This window comes from Falco cherrug, chromosome 1 (assembly GCF_023634085.1).
Source record: "Falco cherrug isolate bFalChe1 chromosome 1, bFalChe1.pri, whole genome shotgun sequence".
Classification (NCBI taxonomy): domain Eukaryota; kingdom Metazoa; phylum Chordata; class Aves; order Falconiformes; family Falconidae; genus Falco; species Falco cherrug.
In genome coordinates, this window is record NC_073697.1 from 110157887 (window position 1) to 110175542 (window position 17656).

At 45.4% G+C, this 17656-nt stretch overlaps 1 protein-coding gene across 10 annotated transcripts in view; it reads left to right on the forward strand.

The window, feature by feature from the left end:
• YPEL2 (yippee like 2) overlaps positions 1–17221 on the forward strand; it is a 41661-nt gene extending 24440 nt beyond the window's left edge. For 6 of the 10 annotated variants that reach the window (XM_055719278.1, XM_055719256.1, XM_055719269.1 and 3 more), the window contains 3 exons: positions 9393–9436; positions 10190–10298; positions 11747–17221. In XM_055719278.1, the coding sequence (XP_055575253.1) occupies positions 9393–9436; positions 10190–10298; positions 11747–11836 (243 nt within the window). In that variant the 3' untranslated portion in view covers positions 11837–17221. The remainder of the gene's footprint in view (positions 1–9392; positions 9437–10189; positions 10299–11746) is intronic. The other 4 variants (XR_008733662.1, XR_008733660.1, XR_008733665.1 and 1 more) reach the window with 4 other exon arrangements.
• Positions 17222–17656: the final 435 nt, after the last annotated feature.

Sequence of the window (17656 nt, forward strand, 5' to 3'; positions counted from 1 at the left end):
CCTCTTCCTGTGGGGTTAAAAATGCTTCTTGGGCAATGCATTTGCTCTTCTTTTTGCCTGGCTAAGCAGTCTGGTGTCAATACATGTGTGCTTCCAGAAGATGATGGAGATAATTAGAAAAGCCTGGCTCTAGCTGTCCCCCAAAAGGGCTCAGTTTCCCATGAGACAGAAGAGAGTTTTACCTGTGCTATACATGTGTATTACACAGCACTTTGATCCCTGGCAGCCAAGAGCAGCAGGAGAAATGGAGGAGAAGCATAAACTCCACGAGAAGATGACTGCACCTGGTCAAAGAACTTGATGCTAAATTCCCTTCCAATCTGCCAGACCTCCGTTAGATTGTGAATTCATCATCTGAAGTGGGGCCACGTGGCAGCCATCCATGCTCGCAGAAGCTGTGTGGCCCTTCTTCCTCTGGTCTGCCCAGTGCTGTGTTAATGCTGGAATGGATTTTTCCTTTGGTGGACGGTGGCTGAACAGGAGAGGAAAGGAGCGTTTGCTCCCTGGTGCAGTACCTGTGCTCCCTGCTCTCGTGGGCTGCAGGGCTCAGTCACATGCATCTATCCTCCCTGTTTGGGCTGCAGAGAAGAGAGGGATCTGCCTCCTGAAGCTGCTTTGGTTTTGTGTGCCCCCTAAATAACTCATAGTAATTACTTTTAAAAGTAAACGCTGCATTGGCTTTGTTTCCCAGAGTATTTCCATCCTTTTTCATCTTAAAGTCAAGTCTTGAAGCACAACAGCAGCAGCAGCCGGAGACCATCAACATTACAAGAGAAGCCCCAAAATATTATGAAGTTTTATAGAAGTAATAAATTTAGTGTATTTTTTATTTGCCTTCAGTTGTTTGCGCCTGTAGCGTTCATATTTTGAAACTTCACTTTGAAGTCTGTGGGCTAGAAACACATTTAAAAATAAATAAGAGCAGAGTCCAGGAGCCCAGGGCTTAATGAGGAGGCTGAGTAGCGCGGGGCTCATGATAACATGATGAGACTTAACAGTGTTGCACTTGAACTGAGTCAAAGTCCGGAGGGCAGCCTGCCAGGCGTGTTGGAGGGAGAAGGGGACAGAGCAGCTTGCAACTACTTTCTGAATATTGACATGCTTTATAGAACTTTGCTCAGGCTTTAGCTTAGCAGTGTGGAGCCTAAAATTGTGTTAGAAATATAGGCACTTGAGGAGAAACAAACCCCTCCATTTCAGGCAATTTGTATTTCCCTAAATACTGATCTTCATTAACTGCAAAGCTTCCAAGGAGATCTCACTTCTGCAATTGCAATACAAAATTTCCCTTTGAAAGAAATCTCTTGTTCTCCCCTCTGGTGATAATGGACAGTCATAGTGACACATGAATTAATAACTGGGAATTTGCTCCTGGATCCTGACCCATTTAAATCAGTTTGTACAGCCTGTCTGCCTGGGAGCAACACAGCCCCATCCGAGCACTGGTGTCACCTTCGCGTTGTGCTGACACGTGGTGGAGAACCGCTCCAATGAACAGGATGGAGCAGCGTTCATGGCTTGCTTTTGATGGGATCGGGCATCTGTACGGGCTGGTTTGTTTTCCATCTTCCCGAGCAGCATTGGTGTTAGCGGGATAATGCTGCAGAGCGTGGGCTGAATGACCTCTCGTGGTGCATGATACTTTTTTCTTAGCATTGTTGGAAGTCTTGTGAACAGTGCTGATTTTTCTTAGTTTCAGGTCCTAGAAACATGAAAAGATGAGAGAATCTCACTTTAAAAAACAAAACTAAATGAACAAAAAAGTCCTTATTTAAAACAAATATTAAAAATCAACTATTACTTAAATTTGCCTGGATTTTGGACCAAGCTGAGTATTTTAAGGATGGGGAGTGGGGAGACTGACATGTAGCAGTGGAACATGTGGATTTCATTCAGAGCACAGCAGAGTCTGTGATGTGAAAGCTTTGTGAACACTAAAGGGCTGTTGGAGGTTGAAGTAGCTCTGAAGATGGCTTTAGCTGGAGGTGACAGCTAAATTCTTTCAGCCTGTTTGGAAAGTCTGTCCTTCAGTCTCTTCTGGTTGTGGCACAGGATAGAGGACTTGGACCCAGCTCACACAGCATTGCTTCTGCAACGTGAAACGGTTCCAAGGGGTAAAGGTTCTCCTCTCACACACGAAGCAGGAATCGATGCTTTCCCTGCTAAAGTAGGATGTAGCAGAAGCATGAGGTTCTTCAGTCACTGATAACTTGTTCCATTACATTGACCTTTTCTCCGACAGTGTGACCATACAGCCTGTTCCAAGCAGCAGAAGATTCATTCCACGGAGGTGGAGGTGATGCCAACGGGATAGCCTGCTGGTATTTTTGCAGGTGTGTATTTGGACCTTTTGCACTGTCTGGCTGCAGCCTGTCCCCACCTATCCTGTGCGGTGAAAGTGCTGAGTTGGTTCCTGTTAGGACAAAAGGCTCGTAGCAGAAACATGGCTCGTCCTGGCTTGTGTCGGGTGTGGAGGGAGCGAGGGAGTTGAATGAACGCCTGCTGCTGCCAGGGGACAGAATAAAAAATTGTAATAACACCTTCCATCAGAATAATAATAAAAAAGTAGTAACATCTTTCGTCTTTCTGGTCTGCGCACCTTCCTTCTCACCGACTACATAACCTGAGACATAAACAGGGTGTAAAACTGCTCAGACATAGCTGTGCCTAGGATGGAGCACGGCAGACTGGTAGTTATTCACTGTGTATTCACACACCAAAGTAAACTGCTGGGGAGTAAGGCCGTGCTGAATTAATTGAATTACTTCAGAGATGAGTTTGGTCCACTAATTCCATATCGACTTTGGGCTTTAAATAGCATTAAGAACCCATGTTAAAACTCAATTAAAACTCAGGAATGCAGTTGGAACAGGGTAAGGTCGCATCTGTGCACGAGGTGGAATAATGTAACCAGTTCCCTTGACGTGGGTCTGTATCTCGCATAATCGGAGCAAAATTGAATCTCAGTTTAATCTGATCATTGGCTGTCCCTTCTGTGAGGAAGAACAAGGTGGAATTAACGAACCCTGAGGAGGTCTCTGTAGGCTGTGCAGATACAGGAACCAAGTAGCTGAACACGTGCTCCTTTGGGAAATACTTGAGTATGATGCAAGTAGATGGTTGAAATGGCTCGTGCTGCCTAGGGCAGACCCTAGCACCTGCAGCAGGTATTTTCATAGTTACATTTTCCCAACTTTCTTCCCAGTGCGCAGTGACTCACAGGTAACCTCCTCACAGGGTCAGCGTACACCTCGTGCTTTTAGCAGGCACAGCGGTTCCTTGGAACACATTGCCCTTTTTTAATCAAATCGTTATTGCCATAATGAATAGGGCTCGAAAGGTGCCATTACGGCAGAGCTTTCGGTGTGACGTTGGTTGTTAGGTGGGGTAGCAGCTGACAGGAATTGGGATTAAGTGCTAGAGGGAAATGGGATTAATGTGAAGCGAGCCTGTGTTTTGGAGCGTATGTTTATATGCAAACTCGTCTGCCCTCCAGTTGGATTGACATCGTGCTTTGGTTACACTTCAGGGTCTCCTCTCCCTACTCAAATTGTATTTTATGAGAAAATCTCATCCTTAAATGTTTAAGGGTTAAATCAGCAGCAAGGATAGATAAATCTTAAAAGTCAGTGTTGTGCAAATGACAGTAGTAACTTAAAACCAAAAGTTGTACATGTAGGTGTGAAATAAGTGATAACAGAGTCATCTCTGAACAGATCACGGGGTGACTTCTTCTCACGCAGACTTCAGTACCTCTTAAACCTGGGAGTTCATAATACTGTTTCTCTTACTCACTGAATTGCTCTGCCCCACTGGGGATATCACAGGCACAGAAAACACGTCCCTTTTTTGAAGAGTCCAGATGGCTGTGGTCATTTTGCTTCTCCTGGTGCTACCGTTTTGCACTGCCTCAGACGTGCCGGCTGCCCTTGATCTCGGCAGTGGCTTTGGTCCCCCTGCTCCTGTTTGCATCCTCGCAGTGAGAATATTTTATAGCTTTCAAGAGCACGGCATGGAGGGGCACATTCTGTTCCTTTTTCCTCTTGTACCTCTTTGGGACTGGATGCCTTTTCATTTTTGTTTTATTGGCTTGTTAAAAGGCTGCCAGCTGGATATAGGTAAGTGGGGGTTTTCTCCGCTGCAGTCTGCAAAGAACAAGCATCAGTGTGTAGCCATTTAGTCCTGGCAACTGCTTCCTATTTTTCCAGATGATTCCAGCCAGCTCTTTTTGTGTTTAGCCTATCGTCGGATGTCGTCACAAAGACTTGGGGTATTAATCCTGTCATCTGTTCAGCGTGTGGAACTGCTGAGTGGGCTGTGCAGTGAATGAGAAGCTGTAGGTACTAGGGAAAAGGGGTATGGTGTGTAGGCGTGTTTGGAGCACATTCAGGATTCGTGCTTTTCCCTAGCTGTACTGATGGAATGTAAAAATTTCCTTCCGTGTCTCCAGCAGTCGCCAGTAACGGGAATGTGCAAGTGCAAAGGTCTGGTGGTGGTGGGAAGGCAGGTGGAAGGTGAGACGGGCTGGAGTGATGGAGGGGCATAGCCCTCCCCTGCACGCGTGTTGGCCGGCTGCGTGCTGTCGCTCCATGGAGGGCGGCTCTGCGGCTTGCTCAGAGTGGTAGATTCAGCGCTTTGGATCGAGGCCAGAATATAACAAGTGGACTAAACCAAAATGACAGCTCCCAAGGTCATGGGTGTTGAATATATAAGGATTCAACTTCGAGTCTTGCAGGCTGAGTTTGTCTCTAGTGAGCAGAACATGTCTGCCGCAAAGGAGCTGGCACTTCGATGCTGGCTGCGTGGTAACGCTTCCTTCTGCGGCAGATCTGGTTTAACAGCGTCTGTGAAACCCAAGCTCCCTATCCCGCAGCCTGTCTCTCACTAGAGCTGCAGTTCTGCACTGTGGTTCTTTGCCAGCAAATTTCGTTTTGAGACCTTCCTACTCTGAACAACTTGTGTCTGCCCCCATACTGTGATTATTTAGTCGTCTGGGTGATTGCGCTTTAAACTGGATCCATGATATGGTACGAGGAGAGAAAGCTATTTCCCTCAAACACCCCCACCCCCCCCCGAAGTATTTGTCCTTAAAAATAATGATTTCACAGACCTAATTTGGAATCAGCACAGCTGAAGGGGCCACAATGAGTGTCTGTAAATTGGGTGATAGGAACTTCTTAAACCAAGAGCAGCTGCCAAAGGCATCTTAACATGGAGCTTCTGCCGTAACAAGAGACAGCTCAGCAGGCAAGGATCTGCAGCCAAAGAGCTGACTCCAGGCTTGTGGTTTCCCACCTGGCTACTCAAATCAGCACTCCTCGAGCCCTGCAGCTCTGAGCTGCCTCCATGCTGAGCAGAGCACCCAGGAGCAGGGAAGCTTTTTGAACGTGAGGAGTCAGGAGGAATAAGCTGTTGTGCACTGCACATCTCAAAAGCTTGTATTGTGTTTAATTAATACATTTGTATTGTGTGCTCAGGCAGGATGGGGAGGGAGAGTTTTGTTGCTGGCACATCCAGATGTGTTTCCAGCCAGACACTGAGCGTTAGCAGTGCAGAGAAAAATATGTGCTTGGGCTTTCAGTGGGAAACAACAACAAAAAAATCCTTTCCATTGCTTTTAGCTGGGAAGTGATGCCAGGAGCTGTTGTTTTAGAGAATAAGAAGTCTGGATTTAGAAGTTTGCGTGTGAGATACACCTTTGAATGTGTGTCAAAAATGTCTACACAGGGAAAATGCACAGCAGAGAACATAGGTTTTACTGCTGACTGTCACTGTTCAGTGAAAACAAGCGTGTTGTGGAAATCTCTTTGTGTGTTTCTTAAAAAAAAAACAACCAAACAGAAAAGAACATCTGCTTGTGTATAAATATACCTGTTTCTTCTGATTTCATAGTGCCCATTACAGCATGTGCCAGCTTTTCTGGAGTGCCAGAAGAGAAGGAACATCTCCAGAAAATGCTGAGGTTCCAACACCCAGATAAAACCTGCCTGTGCTACCTTTGTAAAGATAGGTTTGGCTTAGTCTTAAAGAGGGCAGATGCCCAGGTGAACCTGAGGTGGTTGCCAGACTTCTCTCACTTCTTTTTATATGACTTGCTGAATCCTTAGCTAGCTGGAGGGTGAATGTTTAAGACAGGCGGCAGCACTGAAAGCTGAGCAGTGGTACGTTGAAAAGTTCTGCTTGGGCAGGAGTTAGTTAATCTGATGGTTTTTACAATTACTGCCCTTAGATACCCTAAAGCACTGGCTTGAGCTGGAAGGAAAGGCACCTCTGAAAGGATGCTACTGTCCCTGGGAGTGGGCTGGAATGGTGTCCAGTGAGCCCAGAACACAAAGCTGATGGGTTTGGTTTTGTTTATTAAAGACAGGCCTTTGTACAGCAGTAATGGAAAATCCTATTTCTGTACCAATAAAAACATTGCTCCCATGGTTGTTGTTATTGGCAAACTTAGTCACTTTGGTGTTTATGGAAAAGTATTTAGTGGGAAGGACTGGATGGTTAGCAAGCCTCATCTGCTTTCATTTTGCTTTGATGGCACGCATGTTGCTGTGAGACCTCCTGTTTCATCTCTGTACCCCTCCACAGTCCATCCTTCCAGGCTGGCATCCTTCCTTTGCAGCGTGGACAGCCGATGCCCCTGCTGTTTGCTGTGGCAAGGCAGAGCATTGCCAGGGTCTGGCCTGGACTGGGGGGCATCAGCTTTGTGTTGGTTCCTACTTTACCACACGGGATGCTGAAACAACGCAGTCTGTGTGTTTCGTAGCAGTCAGGCTAGACCTAGTTGGCATGTGGAGTATCAGCCGGCTGACAATAACAGTAATAAAGAACTTGAGTGCTGCAGAAGGATTAGAAGAAGCTTCTCTAATAAATGCAATTACACAAACATGCTTGAGCCATGTGTCCTATTTAATTCCTTCCAAATTCCTCAGGGCACTGCTTTTGTCTGAGTGAAAAAGATAGCCAAATGCCTTGGGCGTCCTCTCTGAATCCAGAGTGGCTCTTCTGTGTCCTGGGTGGCAAGTAATATCAGGCTTCAGATTCCTCTGAAGAATAGTCACTCCTCCAGGACCGAGTTAAATTTTTTTTGCCAGGCGGTGACTCTTGCTGCCATGCAGACCTCACAGGCAGCTTTCCTGGCTGGCTGTGGCTCCCTGCTTGCATGCCCTGGGGCGTTCTGTTTGCCCACAGAGGTGCCTCTGCTCTGTGGTAGGGAGCCTTTTGCATATGTTCTTGCAACTGGGATCTTCAAGTGAGCCTTTGCTAATTCTGGAAGATACTTTGACACCAAGAAGGGCACCAGGCTATACACCGTGACAGGCTGTACTTGTTCTTTTGTCAGGGCAGTTTCAAATCACACCTTTAATGTGTTTTGTTCTCTCCTGCTGGTGAGTGAATTTTCTGTCTCTGCCTTTCACATGAACAGGACTCGTGATGGAGAGAACGTCTTACAGGCTGTTCCAGAGCTGCTTGCTCTTACCCCAGGCAGCATCCAAGAAATAGTCGCCGGAGCTAGTGGGTTGATACCCTAGCTCTGGGAATTAGGGCCATGAGCTGGAGACATGCAGCAGCCTTCCCAGTGCGGAGGAGGCCGGAGGCAGTTGATTAATGCAGATGTATGTGGATGTAAGAAATGGTGTCCAGATCCATCTGCAAGCTTGCAGGTTCTCAGGCATGGCTTTGACTTTGCTTCTCCATGAGGCAGCAGCTGGGCAGGTGTGGGGCACATCCTGCATCCTGCAAGGCCAGGTTGGATGGAGCTTGGAGCGAGCTGCTCTAGTGGCAGGTGTCCCTGTCCATGCAGGGGGGCTGGAACTAGGGGATCTCTAAGGTCCCTTCCAACCCAAACCATTCTGTGATCCCTAGGGCTGGAATGATGGAAGGGGACAACCTGAAAAGGGCAGGAGTCTGCCAGAGATTGCTTTATGTGATGTGGGAAAAGCACATTTGTGCTGCCCTAGGGTTAGATGGCTCTTAACTAAATAGATGACCAGTGTTAATGGGATGGGGAGGTAAAACCTTGAATGTTTTTCTTTTCTATCAAAACTCTCTTTCCCCCTGCTTCTAAGGATATTTAGTCTGAAATCATCACTCATCTGTAGAAGTTGGGGTTTTAGAGAAAACCATTACATATTCCAAGGTTCCTGGTAAGGTGCAAAATAAAGGATTAAATGGTCCAGAAAAGCTGCTATTTGACTTTCCCAGCTCCTTGGCCCTTGGTGCATACATTCCCTGAGGTATCCCATAAGGTAGCTTGTGTACAGAGAGCAACTGTGCTCTTGCTCATAAGCACCAAATGTTTAATTCAGTGTGTGCTTGTCAAAGTACATTAAAAATGCAGGTAGCACTTGCTATGTGTGAGCCAGCTCTTGTAAGCGAGGCACTGTGATGGGATAATGTTACAGAACTGACACAAATGGAGGCTGCTGGCTCTCAGACGTGTCCTGGCTGCCTGGAGTGTCCTACCAGACTGGCATTGCCCTGCTGTCTTCAGAGTGCTGCCTTTTCGTGGTGATGCTTTAAGATCCCAAGGAAGAGTGGGGCAGAGAGGATGTGCTGTGACTGGTGATTATCTGGTATGGTTTTGCTACGATGAGGTTCTTTCTTGTCCATGTTCATCTCTACCCAGGTTTTTTTTGTCATATGTTTAGATCCAGTCATGAAGATCTCCCTGGCATCAGCGGAAATATGAAGGCTCGCAGACCCTCAGCGAGGTTAAGGTCTTAGGTAAAATTGCTAGAGTAGAGGTTGTATTTGTGTGCACAGCACCTTGCACAAATCGGTCCCAGTCTCTCAGTTTAGTCCAGCATCCATCTGTGCAGTCTTCCTAAGGGGAGTTCATGTGCCGTCAAGTGCAACAGCAGTGTTCCAGAACTGGCAGTGCCATGGGAAGCCTCCATCAGCACCTTGTTTTCAGAAAAGAGATGCAAATCAGTATTTGGCAGCAAGGCTACGTTAGGTAAGGTTGAGGCAGTAGTGTGAAATTCAAAAACAGAAGTGAAAGTGTAAAAATAGGCCTTGGTGGGATAGAAGAGAGAAAACAGATTAACTCTTGAAAAGCACATCGGGCTTGTACAGCACTGGAAATCCTGGTAACACCAGGTGAAGTTCTTTGTGGGTTGCCAGTACACCTTGTGGAATGGGCAGGCGTTAGAAGTGGAGGCAGCTCCTCCCTTCCCATCTGCAGGACAAGGCCTCCGTTCATCAGTGCTCATCTCCTGACATTTCGCTGCGTGCCCTTCCATCTCAGAGGCTGTATCGATGTGTGATGTGCGTTTCTCAGGCCCTGACTAACAGTTGCTATAACTACCATTAATGCAGTCGTTGCGGGCAGGTCCTGCCTTAGCCTTATTTCTATCAAGCAGCCAACTGAATTTTGTTTTCTTGCCTTTCAGTCCTTTCAAGGAAGCCAAGGACGAGCATACCTCTTCAATTCAGTGTGAGTATAACTTTGTACGTCTCACCTCTGCATCCCTTATGATAAGCTTAAGAAAACAAAAGGATAGTCTTCCTTTAGAAAACCTCTGCCTAAGACTTGGGAGCTTGCTGAAAATGGTTGGAGAAATAGCAGTAGTCAGGAAATAGCACTGATTCATACTGGATTGTATGTTGAGGTTTCAGATAAGCGGCTAGGAAAAGGTGGAGGTTTTTCTCATCAGATTGAGAAATAAGAGCTAACGGATGAGTCATTCTCTTCTCAGAGTTTCGTAAACGTAGAGAATAAATGATAGCTAAGTATGAACTTACTTTTTAGAGCTAGCAGAGAAATGAAGTATAATTTTCCCAATAACTGAAAGTAGTTTTGGTGAGATCGTTGCTGGGATGTCTTTCAGAAGAACTGCTGATTCCAGTGACATTTTTCAGTTTTCCATTTGGGAAAGTAAAAGTACCATTTTATCAATTTGAAAATGAAAATCTTTCTCAAATGCATAATTAGTGCAATTTCCTAGAATGTTATTAATCTTCTGCTCAAAGCTTTATAGGATTTTTAGTTGAATAAAAATCCTATTTTACCTTTTCATTCTGTTCTGTGACTACAAGAGATCTTTGCTTTGGGCACAGCTGTGGTACTCGGTATCCCAAACCTCCTGCTTATGTTTTCAAATACTGCAGTAAAACTGCTGTCAGCTTCATTGTAGCGTCTTGATGTGGAAAGACACGCTAATAGGGAGCATCTCTCCTTTTTCCCCAGAGTTAATGTGGGCTGTGGCCCTGCAGAGGAGCGGGTGTTATTAACAGGATTACATGCGGTTGCAGATATTTACTGTGAAAACTGCAAAACCACACTGGGTTGGAAATATGTGAGTATCAGTATCATTTGTTTCCTCTGTGAGCATCTTTGCTGCAGCGCTTTCTGAAGGTGTGTGTGTAATGTGGTCTCGTGGAAAGAGCATTAACTTGGGAACCAGGAATGTGGGTTCTGGTCTGTAGCCACGTCTGTTTTCCTTCCTGTGTTTCCGTTTTCCCACCACCTGCTTTGTGTTTGCTGCATCCCTTCAGAGCAGGAGCTCGTTATGGCTAATGTCTTTCTTCACGAAGAATATACAATGTGGGCCTGGTGTTGGTGGGTCCCTTAGTGATACTTAACATAAATGAAGGTAACTTCAGTCAGTCGTGTTGTTCATACTGTCTTTTTTTCTGAGACGATATCAGAACAATAGTGATCCATATATTGTTAATCCTGTGTCCTTCCCACTGGAAATGCTATTGAACATGAGCTTTTTCTGTTTACTGTCTCTTGCTTTTCATAAATTCAATTACCTTCAAATAAAGGCTTATGTTACATCCTAATTTCTGCTTCAGGAGGCACGCAGCATACTTGTTTGTCAAAACAGTTTGACCAGTGTCTGAAGAAAACATATACTGTATCCATGGCCTCTGGACAGAAATATGCTTTAATAAATCAGTTGAAAGGCTATAAAAAGTAAAGCATCAAAAATTGATGCAGTAGGAACCCATGCAGAAGCACAGCACGGATCTCACAAATGGAGAAGGACACTAATTACATAAATTGTGTTTATTGTAAAACAAAATACAAAATTTCCTAAATATAGCACTAAGCCTGAGCCTCTCTAGCAAGAGAGCGATGTTCTTTCAGATGCATTGTATGCGTGCAGACAGAATACCTGAGCAGAGCTGAAACTGCTTTTGAGGATGCAACCTCAATACCAGGAGTCCCTCCTGCATAGGGATCCCATAGATTTCCTTACTTCTTCAGTTTGCAGTGCTGAAGCGCTGTGGGTTTCTGTAGCTCCAAGCACATGTCTGTGTAGAGTGGGTCCTTCTCATCCCTTGGTGCTTGAAGCTCCATTTCTACACGGAACTTACCATATTGCATCTCATTCCCAACAGTAGCGTTTTTACAGCATGTTTCATCAGAGGACCTCTGCATTCTTAATAAACTTCAATAAATCCACAGACCACCCTAGAGAGAGGTGGATTTCATCACCGATGATTCCTAAATGATAGTTCAAGGAGCAGTTGCCGTTGGCCTGCAGAAAGCTGCACATTTGCGTGGTGTCGATTGCTCTTTTTCCACCCCTGTAAAGACAGCTAGAAGTAGGATTTAAGATTCTTCTAACTTAATTTTCCTGAAAGCCAACAGGAGGACCTACAGTTTGACTGTGTTACTCTGTAGCCAAGGCTAAAACTTGTACCAGCACTCTTGGATCTGATCTGTTACTGTGAATTTACCTTCAAATATCGTCTTGATATATTGTCTTGATCTCATTCTTTCTCCTTTTTTTAGGAACACGCCTTTGAAAGCAGCCAGAAGTATAAAGAAGGCAAATACATCATTGAACTAGCTCACATGATCAAGGATAATGGCTGGGATTGAATGGAAAGAGCCCAGCCCTACCAGCGTGTAAGAGAATGCCATCCAACCGAACATTATATCCAAGAGTGAGAGAGTGACTGAACGCTTGGTTCCATGCATTTAGAGGCTCTGCAATTTGGGAGCGTCTTCACACCCTTCTCCATCTTTATTGGTGACTGGCCTCTAAATTTCTGTCTCTCTGTCTCTTTGCTTTGTATCTGTTTGTGAGTTGACCCTGGCTGCTTCTCTCTCTGTTCTGGCGTTGGCTAAGAGAATGCACCGAATGCCCGACAGCCATTCCATGTTGACGAATGTTTAAGTACAAACTGCCGTTGGCTTTGTGGTGGCATTTTATCAGAAGGTCTCGGTGCGGGAGGAAGACCTGAGTTTTGGGCAGGAGAAGGTAATAAGGGGGTGGGGAGCGGGGCCCAAAGGGAAGTCATCAGAAGTTGAAACTGTACTTCTCCTTTAAGTCCTGGTTAACCAAGGCTTGAAACTATCTACTTGTCTAAATGGACAGAAAAATACCTCACGGCTGCGTTCTCTCCGAATCATAGAACCTGCTCCGTCGATGGAGCTTCAGTCTAAGCCGGCTGAGCACAAGTCGTAACCAGTTCCCCCCGCAAGCTAATCGCAAATCTGTGTTTTGTTTGCCATTTATGAACTCGTTGTTTGGGGGGGGGGGGGGGGTGGAGGACCTGAAGGCTGGAGAGATTCCCTGCCTCTCCTTTTTCTCATCTTTCAGGGTAGGTAGGTCGAACATCCCAACAGAGCACAACTGTGGGGAGCATCCTCACAGCTGGAGAAACCAAATCCTGACTCTTGAGCCCTTCAGAGAGGAGGAGAAAACCACTTAAGGCACAAAGGGGCTGAGCTGCAGCTTAGAAGATATGACAGGGGGGTAAAAAAGGCACGTGCTAGGCAAGGAAGAGGAGATAGCATGGAGGAGGATGGGGACAAACGTAGTACCACATGGTACCCCTTGATTTCCAGGCCTCCACCGAGCATCCCTGGGGGTCTTTTACCAATCCTTCACAAGTGCGAGTAGCAAAATACTGTTACAGAATCTTTTTCTTAAATCCCAGGCGCCAGCCGTCAGCTCCGCTCGTGGAGCCTGGCAGAGGAATTGTGTGAGAGTGGGGAGAGGAGGGAGCAGAGGAGCCTGGTGGTTGTAGCAGTGTTGCACAGGTGGATATTTCAAGCCATGAGGTATCCTCCCCAAAAACTTCCCCCCCCCCCCTTTTCTCACTCCCAGAAGCCTGTTGCAGGCACAGGGGGAATGGGAAAGGAAAAAGAAATGAGACATCTTCCCGCTACCCCTGAAATTGTCTATGCCTTGGGTGTTTAAAGCGGGGCGTGGGGGGTAGATGTGGGCATCATAACTGCAAGGGACAAGTCCTTCCCATTTTAATTTTTTCATTGTAATTACTGCGGACCTTCCTGAAGTGGTCGGTGGGGAAGGGGCATCGTGTGTGAGAGGGGAGCTGCATTAGACGTAAGTGACAATGTGAAGTTTGCTCTGCAACAGTCCAGCCAGTATCTGGTGCATAACTCAAGACTATTTAACTGAATTAGTTTTATCTCTCTGAGTGAATTTTCTTTTTGTTTGTGGAATTCTTTCAAGTAGGTTAATCCATTGGGGGAAATCTTTCTTAATCCAGAAGGAAAGAGTATTGTGCAGGGGTTTGTAACTCCTTATGAAACCGAAGCTTTGGAGCTGTAATCTGTTGTCGCTCGCCCCCACCCCCAGGAGAGCCTCGGCTGTGGGGATCAGGATGGAGGGCCGGTGGTGAGAAAGGAATTTGCTGTTAAATGAAGGGGATGTGGGCAGAGAGGCTGCTTATGGACCAGGGTGGAACTTCATGTGTTGAGTCCTGCAGAAACCCAAACCTGATGGCCCATCTAAGCAAAGGCTGTTTTTTCTCTTGAACCACTTGGCAGCCTTGGGGAGAGAAGTGAGTTGGAGGCTGGCCTGGCTCCTGCAGTGGATGGAGTTGGCTCCGTTTGTGGCTGCCCAGTCAGGAGGTGGCTTCTGCCTTCACCCTTGCTGCTGTGGCTGTGTAACAGTTGCTTCAGCTTGCGTTTCTGATGGTCTCTGCTTCCATCATCCATATTCCCTTTGATGATAAAAATCTAGTAGAAATCCAAAATTCTGCGGTGCCCACTGTCTTGTTGACTTTGGCACTGACCTGGTCCCATTTTCCTGTCCTTTGGTTGGTGACCCAAATTATTGGGTTTTGACTAATGGGAAGTAATTTGCATTCTTTGAAGAGCTCTTTGGTCTCCCCAGATACGTGGCCTTTAAAGGGGTCTGGTTGGAGTTGGGAGAAGTAAGAGATAACCCCAAATAAAAAAAAAATCAAAACCCCAAATAAAAAAAAAAAAAAAGAGCACACAGGGCTCATGTGTTTAACCCCAAATCAAAAAAAAAAAAAAGAGCACACAAGGGCTCATGGGTTTATGTTGGTATTTAGAGTGATTGCCTATTAAAAAGCAATATAAAAGGTAGGCCTGTCTAGAAGACAGCTCTGAGAAATAAGAACAGTCACTGCAGAGAGCTACCAGATGTAAATGTGTTTATCCGTATATTTGGGACAAGAAAGGATGATGATCCGTCAGATCGGGCTGGTTTTAACTCTTCGCAGGGGTTATGCTTTTAATGGCAACCAGTCTAAGCTTGAATACGGCAAGATCTTAATCTGGTTTTAATCGGTTTTGTCCCATCATCACCCACAGATTCACACTTGCTGAGAATCTGGCCTCAAGCCCTGATACAAAAAAACCCCATGTGTGCCTGTGAACGTCCCCGACAACCAGAGAATTCTCTGCGGAGTGACTTTAATACACTGTGCAGGGAGATAAGGAAAAATGGGCTTGTGAAGCTCATTGGCATTTGTTCTCTGCTACGTGTCCATTAAATATGAAGGACTTTTTTTTTTTTTTTAGTCCGCTTCTAACTCATCTGTGACTTGCTGTATTGAGACGCATGACAGTATTGGGAGCTGGTGACCAGACAGGATGATCAGAGCTGTATCTAGCGGCTACCGCAGTCAGCGCAGGCGAAACCAATGCCTCGTAGAGCGATACATTGAGAGCACAACCAAAGAACCTCGCTGTCTGCATCCCTCTGGTCCTGTGAGTTGACTGTAGCCAGTTTGTTACCAGCTGGGGGGAGCAAGGTGGGACCGTGGTTTCTGAGCTGGAGATGCGGCCCATGGGCAGGCAGTGCCTGAACGCAGAGCACTGAGTGCCCGTGGCGCTGCTTTCTGTGGGTGACATCCTCGAGATGATAGGGACAGCAGCGAGTTTCGCTTTTTTTTTTTCGTTTTGATGCGGCAGGCTCGTCTCTGGCAAGCTGCATGCATCCTTGAGTTTACATCACCCCCGACTACCCCAAAGCTCAGACTTGAGAAAGTTTTAAATTGTTTTGCTCTGGTGGATTATCTGGTTTGAAATCCTGATCCCTGTAATAAATATTCAGATGATAATATATACAAAGCAGAAAAAAACAACATTATCTTGTGAAATATGCTTTTGTAAATAATATTTAATTTTTTTTAAAAAAATAATATATTTGGTGCTGTTTTCTCAGAGCCCCTCCCTGAGAGCACTTTTTTGTTGTTTATAAATGATGCTGTTTCCTTCTGTATTTGTTGGAAAATATGTGTAAAGGGAAACAAAAATCATCATATACGTTTTCCTCTTAAGTCAATCCATTTTTCCTCTGGACTTGGCAGGAGAGGGGAGTCACTCCCGCTCCCATCTGGCAGAACTGGTCTCCGGCGCAGGCGGTGGCCAGGTTACGGAGAGCAGCCCGCGGTGCAGGCAGGTACTGAAGTGTGAGATGGGAGGTAGCTGCAGGCGCTCGGGGAGCACCCCGGTGCCTGGAGTTACGTGCTGAAGCACCTTCACTCAGTGCTGGAGGTCCCATCCGGCAGCCTGAGCCCCATGTCAGCTTGTGTTCCCACAGCGAGTCCTGGCAAAGCTGTAGGCTCCATCTGGGCACAACTTGCCTGAGATCTGGTTTGTAGGATCTGGGCCTGAAATATTCTCTTGCACCAGTATTGGCTGGAGTGAAGTAGATACTGAGACTTAGAAAACAGGATTGAATATAAGCTGCAACCTCTGAAATGCTGTTGCCAGTTGCTTGGGGGCAGCAGGGATGGAGGATGAAGATTTTTAACTAGTCATTGTTTTTAAACTAAACCATAAAGTCTTTGGACATGGATCCTGGTTTTCTTTTTGAGTTGGGTTTTTTTTTGTTTGTTTGTTTGTTTGGGTTTGTTTGTTGTTTTTTCTTTTTTTAAACCAGGCTGCTACTTAACAAATTAGAGTAAAAGTTTACCTCTTTGGCAGTAAAGTTCATTTTTTTGTTTTTCTTTTCTGTCTTCAACCTCCCCCCTTCTCCCCCTTCTTCGTTCTTAATTCATGGGGTCTCTTGTTTATCCCAAAGTGGACCAACAGCACAAACCACTGGACTGTGTTTTGCTGAGCAAGGAGCTGTTTTCAGTGCTGAATAACTGTTGCACGCTCTTTAATACTCTTTTTTTTTTTTTGGTGCACACGATTTAAAAAAATATACAGAAAAAAACCCAAACCCTACGAATGAAATCTGTTGTTCTTGTGATGATCAAGTGAGAATTTTCTCTGTATGCGTTCTTCTAACTGGTATGTGAGAGTGTGTTAATCATGCATTTCACTGCACTTCCTTGTTTCGGGAGGAGCATCATGTTTCCGCGTGAACCAGTTCTAGGCTGAAGAGATGACACCCAGACACCTGGTTGGGTAAACAGATCGGCGAGAACCAGAGCTCAGCTCAGTGGGAAGCAGCGCTTCTCACCGCGTGAGAGGCCTCAGAAATTAAATGCTTAGAAACAATTAGGTTAGGCGTAGATTTTGCAGAATCCTGTTTAAAAAGAATAAGCAGAAGAGGGGAAACAAAATCATCTTGAATTCAGAAAAAAAAAAATACAAAATCAACATATTCAAACGCAAGCAGAATGGCATTGTGTAAGGTACAACCACAAATAAGCTGTTCTCATAGTTACAAACTGTATGTATCCTTTGTTTTGTTTCTCATAAGGAAACGGGAATGCTTTCCCCACTGACAAAACTAAAGGACGATATTTCCAATACCAGCCTGTCTATTGATGCTCTTGTGTTTACAAATTGTGTATACTTTTATTTCTTTGATCTTATTTTAATTTTTTTTTTTTGGCATATTCTTTCAGGTCATTTGCTTCAGTAATAAATGCAATTGTTTGTTTTCAAATAATTGGTTTTCACCTTTTCATGTATTTGTACATTGTATATAGTTCTTCAGTATTAGAGGGAGGCGTATTGTTTGTCATATTTACAATATGTGTTGGTGCTCATTTGAGAAAATAAAATTTTCAAGTACTAAAACTGCTGGTCAGTGTTCCTGTTTTAATCTGACTGTGTGCAAATTTGGTTATCTGAGAAATTTTACATTTAGCTTGAAAATAGTCCAGTTATCCTCTTTTCCAGTGCCTGCCAGTCCGGGGCAGGCACCTAGTGCACTTGAAACACTTCAGCACTTGGAGACTGCGGTGGTGGTGGGCAAGGGTCCTGCTGGGCAGAGCAGAAGGATGATCCGTAGCCCCTGAAAAACAGGATTTAGTACAAGAGGAAACGACAAATGGACCAGGAGACAGCGCTGACGCCTGGCACCATCATACCGTAACCGAGTGCCTTTCCCTAAACCAGACCAGCAGGGAAGCACCGACTTTATTTCATGAGGAATTACAGAATTGTAAGGTATTTTTCAAGTGGCAGCAGTAACAAGAAACCCATGAAAAAATCAAAAAATCCGCTAATTCT